This window comes from Lytechinus pictus, chromosome 2 (assembly GCF_037042905.1).
Source record: "Lytechinus pictus isolate F3 Inbred chromosome 2, Lp3.0, whole genome shotgun sequence".
NCBI classification, from domain to species: domain Eukaryota; kingdom Metazoa; phylum Echinodermata; class Echinoidea; order Temnopleuroida; family Toxopneustidae; genus Lytechinus; species Lytechinus pictus.
The window spans coordinates 23,685,403-23,701,780 of NC_087246.1; the positions used below are offsets into that span (position 1 = coordinate 23,685,403).

Here is a 16,378-nt window from a genome sequence, read left to right on the forward strand (position 1 = left end):
TGACAAAATATAGCGAATGCAAGACAGAGTTCAAATAGATAGAAACCATGCAAAAAGCAATAATCACTTTTATGGTTTTAATATTAGTTTGATCAACGGATGCACTCAGAACGAAAGAAAATAAAACAGACATTGCGGAATAATGAAATGAGGACAAGAACATCCGGCATCATTACACAAGGGCGGCCGTATGATATTTGATAAGTAGGAGTCCAAGACGATTTAAACTGCTACAGATGACAACATGTCAAATGAATTACAAACTCTTCTTCTATCTTAATTTTTATCTCTCTTTTTTTTTCTTACATGTTCCCCAACTACTTGCAAAAAAAAACACATCGGGGGATGTCACCCCTGCCTCCTCTTTGGCGCCTCCCCGTCATTACATTGTTGCATTATTAGCCCACAAATACAACATAAATGTACAGCGTTATTTGTCTCTTCTTGATACGATGAAATCTTTCAATCATATCTTGTCCATCAGCCAATCAAAATTGGTTGCTTGAATATGTAAATATTGAAAACTATACCATTGCTACGTGGTCGAGTCCCGTATGCCATATATATTTTTCGGATTAAGCATGTTAAGCCGTATCAACGTTTCACATGACCATCAATCTATCTTTTACTACTTCAAAGTCGAAACTACGGGACAATGCAGAGCACTTCATATCATCAAACAATTTGTTTTTGTATCAAGAATATTGACTGATAAAAAATAATGTATCATATTCATTTTATGAGCTTTTTGCTTCCTTAAGTGATTATCTAGCTGGTATAAAACCAATAAAGGCCTATTTTAGAAACTTATTTTGTCATGTTGTGGATCAATGACGAGAACCTCCGTCGTATCAGATTGTCATACCAAAACCTGAAGATGGAGATGCGTCTCAAGGTATTGCTGGTCGTCTTTTTCATATCGAGACCGGTCAGTGTGTCCAGTTGGGAAAACTCTCAGACCTGGAGATCCGAAGAGCCCAAGAGATATGCCAAAGGTTAGTTCATGGAATGGGTTACTATCACTTAGGTCAGTCTACTTGTCTTTTGGTCTACACTTCCTAAGCACACTCCTGTCAGAGTGAGAAGAGGGAACCAGTCCTGAGTGAATGAAATTTCAATCTTTCAAGAGTGATTTATTACATTTTTTTGGAGTGAAAGTGTAAGATGCACACTTTCACTCCAAAAAAGGAAAAAATCTTTCTTGAAAGATTAAAATCTCATCCCATCGGGACTGGTCCTTCATCTCCTCCGAGAAGAGGCTGATTAGGGACCAAATTAGCTCTTTTGCATTTAGAGAGCTTTTTATAGTTTAATTCTTAATTATTCTGATAGGAGGTTCAATGTCCACTCCATCTGCTTATTTTTGTTTATGGCTTAGTCAAAATAAATTTTAGTTCATAAACTGTTCATCGAGCAATATGGGGCATTGTAAGAAACATGCGATCAATTACAAGTTTATCTTTATCCCTAATTCAATCATAAGTTTTTAACATTTGAGATTTTGCAATTGATTTCTAATATCCTTCATGAAATAAGCCGTGTAAACTGATTTGCTACTGTTAAAATTTATCTATCTTTTTCGAAATTGCAGCAGAATATTTGCAATTGATTGCAAATATTTTCTTGCTACACCCCCTAAGTGGTGTAAAGATCAGTTGGATATTAGACGAAATGTGTATAGCCAAGCTGGAAGTAAATCGACAAATGGTAATTAGGCAGAATGGCAAAAGACATTCAAATGCTCATAAATTTCTTATTGCTTTTCCAATTTCACTCAAACTTTCTTTGAATTTATTCATCTTCATTTCTGCTTTCACACAAACTAGTCTCAATGGTTTTATTCTCATTCGAGGACATTGGTTCTGATACCATATAGTTTTTTTAACGGTGTGGTAGAACATGAATACCAAAATTTATTTGGATTAAGCTCAAACGTAGATGGACGTAGATGGACAGTGTTTCACACTGTTAGAAGTAATAATGACCCATAAGGCCATGTCACATCCTGCTGTCCGATGATAAGTATATTAGAAATGAAATGAAAATCAAAGAAATGGTTGCATAGGCCTTACATTAATTTTATTTGACTTTTTTTTCAAAATTCATCTTTTATAAAGACATATCTATATACATCTAAATTTCATGGCAAGTAAAAATTGAATTTCCGAAAATCGAACAGCATATGTCGCAATGGCGTACAGAGGGGGGGGGGGGGGGGGGGCTTGGGGCGCTTCTTCCCCCCCCCAAAAAAAAAAAAATCACGACCAAGAAACAAAGAGAAAATGAAAGAAAGAAGGGTGATATATGATACTGTTCTCTGAATATTATGTCAATATCTATCACAAAATTTTATTTTTTGAAATGAAAATGTCGAAATTTTGCTCGCTCACTTCTCTCACTCGCAACTTTTTGTAAATTTCACGTGATGCGCCAAATCTAGCCCCCTCAAAATTTTGGCTCATCACATCACTGTCCAAAAACCATCACTCTAAGAAAAAGTTGTATTAGTGACAACCTTTTCCAAATGTTATCTCCAACATTGCATAAAGCTGAATCAAAAAATGTAAGTGCTGGTAGAACGTTTTTAAAAGGGTACACTGTAAAAACAAATATTGGGTAAAACTTTAACTAGCACGAGGGTAATTATGTTTCCAACCAATTATGGGCAGTATTTTAACCAATGCGGGAAGCATAATTGTCCAGTAAGGTTAAAAATAAGCAGCAATTATTTTAGAATGGGCAAACTATTCATCACGCTGGATAAATAAAAAAGCCCAAAAGATATGCCCAATGTTGGTTGGACACATATTTACCCTCATGGAGCATTTTTACCCAATACTTTTTAGAGTGTAAATGCAACAGTCGGAAAAGGTTGTCACTCCTACAACCTTGTAAATGTTGATTTAACATTTCATTTTTTTTAGAGTAGATCATTGTCTTTGCTTTTCAACTTTTCAGATGGTGATTTCGTCGGATGCTTTTCCCAAAGCTGCCTGATCTCCGATTACAATTTGCAGAGCACAGTTCACATGACGCCAGATCTATGTACCAATAGTTGCAAAGCCAGAAGGTTCCCGTATGCAGCGGTGTTCAATTTTACGGAATGCTCTTGTGCATGCGAGCTAACCTGTTCATCACAAGACAGAGATTGGGACCACGGGAGATGCGGGTTGCCCTGCAAACAAGATCAGGATAGATTCTGTGGCGGTTTTATTGCTGCTGACGTCTACAAAGGTAAGAATGCATGATGGTGGTGGTGGCGATGATGATAATGATGATGGTGATGATAAAAATGATTATCATTATTATCATAACAATAACAACAACAGCAATTACAACAACAATAATAATAACAATCATCATCATTGTCATTATAATTTATTATATCAACAACAACAATAATATATATGATGATTATATTAATGATAACAATTATAATAATAATGATAATAATAATTATGACAACAATAATGATGATAATAATTTATAGCAAAAATACCCAAATTTACAAAGCGTTGAAAATAATCTGATTATGGAAAAAAAATTGTATCTATACGTTTGTTTCCTACGTTCTATTTATTCGTTTGGCTAAGGAAAATATTCTGGGGAATCATTTCTTCGTTTTATGCTCTTGAGTTTGTTAAACATATCATGATGATATTGCTTATCGCAGGTTCTAAATCGTAGCTTCATCATCTCTGCATAGATATCAAACAAACAACAACGTGGAACTAATAAGACCTATGTATCACTTTTCCTGATACATTTTTCATAACTTGCAGTGTACCTTCACAGTTCTCCGAATATAGAATGTAACCGCATTATTCCAACTGATCATGAACCCGAAAAAGGTATGTAGTGATATTTCTGGGGGTTATGTTTGTAGGGTAAAGTTATTCTCACCGATAAAAGGTTTTTCAGATACCTATTATAAGGTATCAGGACAAAAATTGGTCGCATATACTTTAATGATCATTGACCATTTTATGTTTGCTGAAGTCCAGACAATGTAATTAAACGTTGGGAATGGGAACGAATGAAATGGCAAGTTTATATCACATGACCTATTGGAAGGCTGCTCTCATGTAAATCTTTTTTTTTCAACAAATTTTACAAATCCATAACGTAGTTATTCTTTGACGAACTTTCGCCAAACCTTCAACAATGGGTGATTTTAACTCTAGTGTTGACCTATTGGTGTTGGTGTTAGGTCAATTTTAACACGAGCATAACACCAAACATAACATGAAGATGGTCCTGAAAATTCACTCACTAGTTGTTGAGATGTCAATAGTGTGATCTGGTTCAGTTTTACAAACTCAGAATAGTGTTTGGAGCTAGGGGAAGCAATCCAAATTCCAACACCAACACCAACGCCAACACCGGAGTTGAAATCACCCAATGTGTATATTGTGGATATTCTGCCATTTATTAAAGCAAGTTTTACAACATGGAAGCACTCCCTTAACTAAATGTCACTGACAATGTATTGATTGCAAACTGTGGGCTAAAAATTAAATGATATTAATATCAAACGGGGATTGATATATAGGTTCGTAGTCTTAACCTTTCTCATATGGGGATTTGAAATTTAGGAGAGTGATATTCAATTCATACAAAAACAAGTTTCGGAAGCTTTTTAGGTTCATGGGATTAGATAGGGAATTGCAATATAAAGAATTTAGCGGTATTTGAAAATGAAAATCTATATTTTATTGCTTAATCTCTGAAATAGAAGTACTACGAAAATTCATTTTCCCCCATTAACTTCTGCCCGGCAGCCACTTTGCAGCGCCAGATCCAAACAGGGTAGCAGCATCTCCCATCTCTAACGAAGCCGGGTCGTTTGCAGGGGCCGCGGAAGCGGGGGGGGGGGCTGGGGGGGGGGGGGCTTCAGCCCCCCACTTTTTTCCAAAACCGTGTACAAAATCGTAAAAATTACCATATGATTGTGATTTTTTGCATGGTCAGCCCCCCCCCACACTTTGAAAACCGTTCCGCGGCCCCTGCTTTTTGTCTGACGCGCATGGGGCTCGCACTCCCGACCTTCCGATAGTGAGACGGACTCTCTACAAACTGAGCAAACACACCGGTCACAACTTTGCATTTGTGGCGAAAATGGTTAAAACACAGATTATTTTAAACCAACAAGAATTATCATTGAGAGTGGGTAGATAGCAATTACCTCTTATACACTACCTTTTGGTAAAATAAATAATTGTGTATGTTTAAAAAAATGTGTCCCATATAAGCAATTATGGAGAAAATCTCTCTTTTTTTTTTTTATTCACAACAGGAATTTTAGCCCTCAGTAGGCCTACATTCGGGATAATTTCATGAGAGTTTGTGTTTACATTTATTTCTTTGTGATTAGATTTCGAATACAAGGGGTGTTACGCGCAGTCGTGCATGGAATTTGATTACACTTTCAATACGACAGATTTCGAGAATGATCCCTCATCTTGCAGCGGTGCATGTCGGGAAGGCGGATTTCCAGTTGCGTCACTCTACAACCGATCGTTATGCTCTTGTTCATGTACGCATGCATGCACCAACTTTGTCTTGCCCGAGGAGTACTGTGGATTGCCATGTCCAGGGGATTCATTTAAAGCTTGCGGTGGTTTTACAAGTGTTTCTGTATACAGAGGTAAATCATTGACCCTAGCCAAACTTACAAAAAAAATGGTATTCATATACGGTATGATCAACCTACACTCTTAAAATTGTTGGGGGAAAAACGCCCTGCTTTTAACCAACCCTGGGCAACATAATACTGTCCACACAACTATTCGTTAAAGTCTTCCCAAATTGGGTAATAAAAACTAAAAATTGGGTAATAAATTTGCTCAATTGGATATTAATTTCCCAGAATATAAATATTTTTAACAACATACATTACCCAACACAGTGGACAGTATGTTGCCCAACGTTTTAAGTGTGTAACCTGGGCTAACAGTAAACATGATCGGTAGTACTGAGCTGTTAGCAGGCATACACTGTAAAACTTCCACGGCCCCTGATGAAATATTGTTTTATCAAAGGAAAAATGATAACAGTCCCGCTGCCAAAATGACTACAGGCATAGAGGTGGAATTATGTTGAATTCGGTTTTCATTTTATTTTATTTTTGCAATTGTGGCAATTAGCAGATGATTAATCACTTTCTTATCATTTTTTAATCATTCGTGATTCCCGTGATTTTTTCATAGTTCATGAGCAGATGAATATTCTCGATTCCAACGATTTATTTGTTTATATTTAGTCTTTCCTTTTATTATTATCATTATTATCATTATGACAAGTATTTATTGTTGCTGTTGTAATTATAAGTATTATCAAACTTATGATTTGTCATATTTTGTTATTATCAATATATTTAATGTTTAGTGCTATCTTTTTCTATTATCTTTATAATTGTCATCATCATTATCATCTTTAACATGAGGACTATTATCATTAATTGTTATCATTATTATTAATACATTGTCCATGAATTCCACATTTCTTGAACAGTGAAGACTGTAAACACATCATATACTCCCTGTTCGAAACCAGACAGTTTACTCACCGGTAAGTACCAGCAATTATCTTTTTTCTGAAATAATGAATGTAATCATTTTCATCATGTTCTAGTTTATAATTCAATATAGCCAAAAGTTCAGTCAGTTACCGATGTGGCTTATCATGGTATAGATCACAATGGCCAATTTTTATATGACTGCTAGCCCTACAATACCACTACTGCTGCTGCTGCTGTTGCGGCCGCTGCTACCGCTACTATTGCTACTTCTTCTTCTTCTTCTTCTTCGTCTCGGGTCACTACATTAGTCCTGTCCAATTGAGTATACAAGATCTGGCTTTGGAGTGAGAGACTCCAGATCTTTGGCAATGCATGGCTATGGTATAGGAGGGGCAGACTAAAAGGTATTACATGGTCTGGTCCCGGGGGGGGGGTGTAATAAATTTAAAAAATATAATGGGCCGCAGTCGAAACCTCCATTTTCAGTCTAAATTTCCGTTCCAGAGCATTGCAAACTTAAAAAGACATTTCTATTTTTCCCCGTTCCGGAGGCCCTCAAATTTGGTTTCTCGTTACAGTGCCCGCTCAGACTCAGCGGAGCACAGTGGCAAATTGCGATCGACTGCGTTCAACGACAGCCAAAGCTCTGCGCAGCGATCCGGAGGCCGCTGATTGGTTCATCGCGCAGAAACGTCATGACCAATTTTATGCATATTCCTGCATGCAACGCTCCGAAACATAGAATTTACTATGATGCCGTTCAAGAGCATGGCATTTTCAGCAATTGTTGATACTAGAGCAGTTCTGGAGACACCCATTTTATGACCAAAGTTCAGTTCCAGAGCCCCCGATTTTCATTTTTTTGGTGCGGCACATAGGTATCATTTTATAATTCGAGTACTCCCGGGAGGGGGGAGTCAGGGGATCTGGGCTCCGTAAAGCCCCTTTCACAATTGACGTACGACCTGTTTACGACCGCCTGCAACAGATTTTTCTTGTTGTTGCACGATCGATCTCTTGGTGTCTTGCGAGCACTCGCAGTGGTTGTAGACGAACGCACGAATTTGAGGTGGTCGGAGGTGGTCGTGACTGGTCGTATCTGAATCTGAACATGTTCAAAATCCAAACGCGATCAAATACGATTGGTTTACTCGCATCAGGTCGTACCATCGGTCGGGCGATCATCGTGTGAGTGTTGTTCAACGTTGTACGACTTGGTGCGAGAGGTGACACAACTACGTATAGTCGCATTTAGTCGACTGGAGGTCGTACAACACTTGCACATGCGCTAGATACCTACAGAGACCAGTCTTGCGACTGGTTGCGATAATATAAGACTGTTGCAAGACCGATCGAAATTACGGCTTACAACATTCCACTACCGTTGCATTCGCATGTATGCGACCGTACAGCCCCTTTCACAATTGACATCCGACCAGTTTACGACCGCCTGCAACAGTTTTTTTCTGCTGTTGCACGATCGATCTCTTGGTGACTTGCGAGCACTCGCAGTCGTTGTAGACGGTCGCACGAACTCGAGGTGGTCGTGACTGGTCACATCTGAACTTTGAACATGTTCAAAATCCGAACGCGATCAAATACGACCGATTCACTCGCATCAGCTCGTATCCGGGGTCGTACCATCGGTCGGGCGATCATCGTGGGAGTGTTGTTCAACGTTGCACGACTTGGTGCGAGAGGTGGCACAACTAAGTAGTCGCATTTACTCTACTGGAGGTCGTACAACACTTGCACATGTGCTAGCGACCTACATGTACAGAGACCTGTCTTGCGACTGGGTGCGATAATATGATGTGCCATAAGACTGTTGCAAGACCGATCGCAACGGCTTACAACATTGCACTACCGTTGTGTGCGACCGTTCCCCTCGCAATCCCTCGTGCAACACTCGCATGTGATCGCACGAGCACAATAGGATCATAATCGACTTACTCGTGCAACGGGTTTTACTGGTTGTTTTTGTTGTACGGCAGCTGTTGCAACTGTGAAAGCCTATGTGCGATATTATGAGATGACTGGCGATTGATGCCTGTTGCAGCCTGTCGCACGACCAAAAGGTCGCAAGTGGTCGTACGTCAATTGTGAAAGAGGCTTAACACATACATAAGCGATCAATCGCTTAATGGACTGACAATCAAGGTCAATGTTACACGCGCATTTGGTTTAAAATATTGACCAGGAACCAATCTGAAGTATTTTTTCATATTTGCTATTCATCGCTAAGCTTTGTGTTACGGGGCCCAGGTCCTCCCAACAGTCGCAGACAGTGTCTTCATCTCTACTGTAGTCCCATATCTGCATATCTTCTTACACTCTAAAGGCAAAATAGCTAATCTGGTCCCTAATCACACTCCTATCAGACGAGGGACCACTCGTTTTGGAGTGGGATTAACATCTTTTGAGAGTGCATTATATCTCCTTCCGAGTGAACAGTGTATATTTTAGACATCTTCACTCCAGAAGTAGCTATAATCCACTCTCATAAGATTTAAATCCCACTTCAAAATTATTGGTCCCTCTCACTCTGTGAGAGGAGTGTCATTGGGGACCGGATAAGTTCTTTTGCAAATAGGCTGAAAGGGCTTGCACCGTCCTATTCCATTCTGTTGTCGGTTAAGACTTTTATAATTGGCCTTCGTCACCGTCTTGAACCAGGATGGGGGGAATGATTCACTCGGTCAGTAGCAGAGCTTGTGCGTCACAGATTCAAGGTGGTTTCATGGACCACAGAGGCCTGGTGATCCTTTGACTGTGTGCAGAGCCATCAAGAGATTCAGTCGAGTGAAAAGAACTATTTCTAGATTTGAATCTCCTTTGTCAGGTTCATGGTTGAAGGGTTAATATAGTGTGTTAACTTCTTGCTTGTTTTTTTTTTACTATCCGTGCTGATACTTCTCTTCTGATGTGTGGTGTGGGCAATACTGCATAGTAGGTAAAGATTGTCTATTCTTGTTGATCGCAGAGAGCGAGTGATTGATCTGCAAGCAGCATTCAGGACTGGGTCAATCTTTGCAGCATGGGGGTGACCTGCACTAGACGGGAGCTGTGTACTCAGCAGCGTATATAGCATAGAGCAAGAGCTGTGGTACGGATAGTTTTGGCATCTGTTCCTCATCGTGTGTTGGCAAGCTGCTTCATAATGATGTTCCTTGCTCCATGCAGATTTTTTTTGTTTTTCGTAGCAATATGTTCTTTGTAGGTAAAGAAACGGATCTAGAGTGACGTCGGGGTAGATTTGCTTCCTGGTGTGTTTAGATTATTTTCCATACCATCCGCCCTTCGGTTACCGGTCTGCGTGAAAGACGTTGAGTTGGCTTTCTCTGGATTCGGCCGGAGATGATTTGCAGCAAAGTAAGGATAGAGTCAAACTTGCCAGAGTATCATTGAGTGCTTTTTCCACCTCTTCAAAGGATTGCTTCTGCGAGGCAATGCAGAGGTCATCAGTATACAGGTAGCTCTAATTGGTTAGTCGTTCGTGCAGATGTTAAAACAGGAGTGCATGGGGAGAGGACGCTTCCCTTTTTTAGACCATTTTTTCTGCCTCCGCCATCTGCTGCGAGAAACACTGAGATTCACAAAGAACCGCCTTTCTGAGGGCGATTTCTGGATCAGCTACTTTAGCATGACTTCCTTCGTAATCTCAAAAACCTTCCTTTTGAGGATCCTATGATTAAATGTATCATGGGCTGCAAAGCGGTCAAGAAAAGCTGCTCCAGTTACCAGCCCTTCCTCATAACCATCTTCGATGCACTGTGTCAGATTCAGCAGTTGACCAGTACAAGACATTCCTGGCGAAAATGTTAAATGCAATTAATTAGCGATGATTATGGTACAAGCATTTCCGTAAATGGAAAAAAGATTAATGAAAGTATTTTTTCCCATATTTTCCTATCTTTCTGTCCATCTAACCATATTTTCTTTTATTTTTGTTATAGATAAAAGTGAGCGAAAGAGAAACGTAGCCATCTACACGATAGTCACTTCAATCATAGTGATTGCCTTCATCATGCTTATTCTTTATGTGTGGCGAAAGAGGACCATCAAATCGCCTGTATCGAAGGGTAAGAGTAGCAGGTACTCTAACTTGAAAGTACGATATTGGGTACATTACCCAAAGAAGGGTAATCGATGCGACATTCAGCACAACGCGGTCTCTAGGCAGGATCAAGTGTCAACATCTATCTACCGTGAATTGGAACCTACATCATCAGGACAAGTAGGCCAAGCGCCACCAAGCGTCGAGAGAAATGACTTCCCTGGTGAGATCCGTTCTGAACTGAAATGGACTGCGGAGGGTCCCAACCAAATAAATTACGAATCTGTTGATACCTACCAGTATCCTGATCATATAATAGACAGTGGAAGCAATACGGAGGATATTGATGGTCCACTGACAGGAAATGAGTATGACTACGTTGGCCTCAACTTTAAAGATATGCAAACGGAACACAGTCTGACTTCAGAAAATCAGGTTCGGAAAAATATGTTACCTATGGTTCCAACTTACGATACTTCTATGAACCATTTAGCATTAATACATAGTTCAGACCTCAAAGAGGAGAGTAATCATAGAGAAAGTGACAACATTCAGAACTCTGAACAGTATGGAGCAGTTGGAAATCCAGTAAATCTTTCAGAAACTCTTGAAGATGCTACATCAAACCTTTGTAATGACTTTCCTAAAACCTCCAGAGAGGTTTTTTATCAAGAACCTTGTCGTGTCGACGAAATTGTGAAAAATGATAGATCTGAAGCACCTGAAGAAATCATTGAGCTAAATCAAGACGAAGCCACGTCGAACAGTCAGTTTGATGTACGGTCATTTCAAAATGGCACCTCTGATCAAACTGGCAACCAGAGTACAAAGACAGAACACGATGGTCATGTTTCCGAATTTCCTTTGCATAGCGATATTCACATGTATGACATTCGAATTAAAACTTCCCTCAATCCAGATCAAACTGTAGCACCATGTGACAACCGCCAATCGTCAAAGCCACTACCCATTCAACAACTTTCTACCAACAAAAAACATTCGGTTGATGATGAAAGACAAGAATGTTCTGGAATAGCTGCAAAGGAATTCTGCCCAGAAGTTCATCACGTGCAAACTCCAATTGCAAGAGGTTCAAAAAAGAGTATATCTGGATCAGGTAAACCGCCCAAGCCCCCACCGCCTCCTAAACGAGATCGTAAAGCAACTGCAGACACCAAGGGTTCAATGCCCGACATATCGCCTGAATGCTTCTACTCTGAGGCACATTATGGCCTTACCTCAATTGCATCCCTCTTAAAACATGAAAGACAACACGATTCACTTGAAAGCAGTCCAGTCGTAAGCCAATCCGGCGAGGACGGATACCTTATCCCTAAATCTCCTGAGGCAGCAATCAAGTATTAATCTGCGCGTATACGTAAAAATACCGACGAGGAAAGAGACTGCCAAAATGACGGAAATGAATACGACTTCTGAACATGCAACTAATGTACAACACAGTCCTTGCATCGATCTCCACATGGCCTGCTACCGAAAAGTGCCCCGTTTCAGGCACCCGGGCGTCGTCGAAGTGTATGGAACAGGGGCCGTGGAACGGTTTTCAAAATGGGGGGGCTGACCATGCAAAAAAATCACAATCATAATTTACGTTTTTGTACACGGTTTTGGAAAAAAGTGTGGGGCCGGGGGGCTGAAGCCCCCCCCCCCCCCCATCCGCGGCCCCTGTGGAAAAGGGGTTGCTTTTTTTAGGATCATTCGCCAGCCATTTCCTCTTTGGGTAGCCTTTTTATCACTCGTCGCATTATTATTATAGGGTCGAAAGTTTGATCATAATATATGGATTGCGCCAATTATGGGTAAAGTTGAATTGTTTATTCATTAGGAAAAAACATGAATGAATTACAAGTTATTTTAATAAGGCTCTCTTGCATTGTGCATTGTCAAGTTACATGTTTTAGATTAGAAGAAAACCCTTGTATAATGTTATTTGCTTACGCCACTTACATGACTTAGGTATCAGAATGAGTGAATTTTCCTTTTCTCGCTGCTTATGCTGACCTTTTCATGCGTTACGCTATTTAATACGCAAATTTAGTTACGCAGCTGAAGTCATTTAAGGTGCATTTCTGAGATTGTTGGACATGGGTAGATAGTCGGCCATATGGAGCGAGAGAAGAACTGAAGCACGATGTTAATATCGATATTTCCAGGGCTAAGAAGAAGAAAAAAACGTGCTGTACTTTGTGGAATCATGCAGGAATTCGGTTATTTGTATACAGATAGAATAGCATAACATGTCAGTTTAAGAAAACTATTAGGGATGCCACGAAAGTAGTAGAATTTTTCGTTTTTAACTGATACTTTGATAATACCTTTTAAGTTGCTTTTCGGTCACCGCTCTTAACGAAAACCTTTTTCCAGGGATTTGTTCTCCTACAGTAAGATTGATGAGAATGGTTTTTAGCCAAATTGTACATGAATAATGTATACCTCATTAAACTCAATAGGAGAGATCGAAACCGTTTTATGATAAGAAATTTATCAAATAGAATGTCAATTTGTGAGTTATAAATGAAAAGAAAAATAACGTTGTTGTTTAGTCCTGTGCATTTACCATCTCGAGGCTTCATATCAGACATCATGATTAGCCATAATATCCGACCCAACATCATCCATAATGCACATACCTAACAGTTTGATTTAGCTGAAAATACGAACTGTAACACTTGTAAGTAACACGAGACTAGATTAATATCTGCATATTTATAGCCTATATAATTTGCAATATTAATTTGTCGTAATTATATCACAATTGATATTTTTTAGCATTATTATTATTGTATACTACGCTGACATTTTGAACATGTTGGATCACACCATTATATGTCATAAAAAGATAAAGCCATTGACATTGACAATAATGATTAATAAAGTGTAGATGAGACTATTAAAAAAAAACACACTGGTACTAGAGATAGTGATTCAAGTATCGATGGTCGTTTATATTATTTTCCTTGTAATTTGAATACGTAATAGGAATGAATAGGCGTGATAAAAAGGGAAATAAATGGATATGATTGATTTCTGTCATGCACTGGTCGATATTGTACAGAGAGACTTGATGCACCTCACACTAATACAAAAATGCGTTATTCCAATTCGATTTTTTTCAAGGAGGGGGGTAGGTTTTGGGGAAAAAAATCTAATTTTACACATAGTGCATCATGAATCTTCTTGATGTATCCCTGTTATCTTAAATATGCAGGTGGTTGTATGCCCAATTATTCAACCTCCATTTTTAAATTCCCATTTGACATTGGGTTGTTCTACGTAAGTGCGATTGCCAATGAATATGAGGCTAAAGTGAGAATGGTAGCAGATAATCACGAGACAGGGGCGCCGAAAGGGGGGGGGGGGCAGGAGGGGGAGATCACCGCTAAGGCCGGGCTTATTTTTGTAGTAATGAAAAGAGGGGAAAACAAGTGGGAAAAGGAACAAAAACGAGAAAGTAAACGAAAGAATGAAGAGTATTAATAAGAAAGATCTGGGTTGTGCAACTATACAGTGCGTTTAAAAAAAAGTTTACACTAAGAAAATATTAATAATCCTGTAAAATTACATATTTGTAATATCCTGAAGCCTTTTCCACCTTTAAACATTGGTACAGATCTCTTCAAGCAAAGGACGATGTAACTGTCGAAAAATCTTTCCGCTTGAGTGAGCACCGCTTACTTTTGAAAAGTTCGTGGAAAAGGATTTTCGCAGAAGTCGGAAAAAGTTATATGAATAAAATTCATGGAGAACACCTGGACTTTAGCTAGGAAGATTGATTTTAAGATATTTTTACCTCTTTAACTTGTTTCCTTGCCCAATACACTTCATAAAGTGTCATTGCACCCCCACCCCTCCCCACATGCCAAGGCTATCATGATTATAATCTGCTTTACACTGAGCATGAAATTGGCTAAGGCTTGATTTTCCTTCTGTTAATCATTGTCATGCTTGGGAAAAGTGTGGAGAAACAAGTATTACATGAAATATGAAATGTAAATCAATTCTAAATGACAAAATTTAGTGAAAAAAATGCTGGAGATGTCAGAAATAGACTTTTGTTTACATTCAGCTCTGTCTTCAGATGCAGCTGACACAAAAAAGGAAAAGGTTGTGCTTACCGAGGGTAAAAATGTAAATTCGGGTGTCAAAGTTGTAACAAAATGTTTAAATGTATTTGTTTTATTTAAATTAGCTAAAAGTGCAAAAGAAATTATGAGAAACGTACCACACAGTCAGTTTGGTTTCGCCTTTTTTCCTTGACACAGCGTGAAAATGAGCATTTCTGCGCAAACCGATTTCTGCGAGCTTTGCAAAAATGGGCAGTGCTCACTCAAGTGTAACATTCTGTCAAAATCTTTACTTTCGTTTGATAGATGAGACCCAAACCCAAGAATATACGTGAAAAGATTATCCCCATGTTGTATATTTTCAATTCCGAAGACTTCTTCAAAGTGTAAACTTTTTATTGATACGCACTATATATTACCCGTGTTAATGAGGAAATATGGGGTCATCTTCCTTTTCCCTATCAGAATACCACAATGCCGCCCCCGCTATCAGACAATCTAATTCGTACTCGCGATTCATCCTTCATCTCTATCATTGTGAATATTTGAAGAAGACCGAAAGCTTGGATGATTAATTTGCCGAATTTAAATTATCTATTTATTTCAGACTAATATAACACCAACTCTAGGCAATATATTCATATAGATATATTAGGTTTGTCTCGTCAATGCAGATCGTAAGTGTTGAGGTATTAAAATTTACAAACAACCAAGCCCAACACACCCTAGTAAATTGCATGATGTTTGACAAGTGTCAACTTTTCTTTGAATTTCCTGGGTGTATGTAAACATATATATATATGTGTGTGTGTGTGTGTATATATATATAAAAGAACAAAAGGAATTTTACTCTCTCATGATCTAAATTATGATGTATAGCAAACGAAAAGAACGAACCTCAGGTTCAATGGTAGAACTGACAATGATATGGGATTATCTTTCCATATACAAGCCTTTGATAAGAAACAAACATCGGGCTTCCATTGGCGCTCTATTATAATAGTGAATAATTTGTAATACATGCATAAATTTACGATTGTTTTTAAACAATAAAATGCTAATGTAATTCAAAAGGGAGAATGCATGTAAGTTATTCTATTGTTCGCTTATATTCCATTAATTCTTCCTTGAGTTAAACAAAGTAAACCAATTAGGGGCGTCGGAGCGAAGTTGAAAGTGGGGTCACAGGGGAAAAAGACACCTTTTCTTTCGAAAAGGGCATCTTTAAACAAAATGACTTCTTCAGTGCTGTTATGAGTCAATAATTTTGAGGGGGCTAGATATGTCGTATAACGCAAAATTTTGACATTTTTAAAACAAAAATCCAATTTGTGATTTTGACATAATATTAAGAAAATTATATATTTCACATTCTCTCTTTCCTTTTCCCTTCTTTCTTGGTCGTGAATTTTTTTTCGGGGGGAAGGGCCCCAAGCCCCCCATTCTGTACGTCACTGCTTATCTACCCCACTCACATGACTCGTGAAACTTAAGGCACGTTGGATTAGTCTTACAATTTTTTTACTTTATAAATAGTAACATCTAAAATGATATTATTGTTTTCTTGTTTCAAAGGGGCGCTCATTAACACATAAAACGGGTCCTTCTCACGGGTGAAAGGGGCACAGAACACGTTTGTGAGGGGCACTTTTCTTGGATAAAAAGGGGTACCGATACGAGAAAGGGCACCTATAAGAAAGCAAAGGGGCACTTTCTAAC

At 38.8% G+C, this 16,378-nt stretch overlaps 1 protein-coding gene across 1 annotated transcript; it reads left to right on the forward strand.

Annotated features, from left to right (window-relative positions):
• The first annotated feature begins 762 nt into the window (after positions 1 to 762).
• On the forward strand, positions 763 to 14,680 carry LOC129282724 (uncharacterized). Its single transcript, XM_064113684.1, has 6 exons — positions 763 to 995; positions 2,959 to 3,234; positions 3,783 to 3,851; positions 5,375 to 5,647; positions 6,514 to 6,570; positions 10,477 to 14,680. The coding sequence occupies exons 1-6, from the start codon at positions 818 to 820 to the stop codon at positions 11,940 to 11,942; spliced, it is 2,319 nt and encodes a 772-aa protein (XP_063969754.1). The 5' UTR covers positions 763 to 817; the 3' UTR covers positions 11,943 to 14,680.
• Positions 14,681 to 16,378: the final 1,698 nt, after the last annotated feature.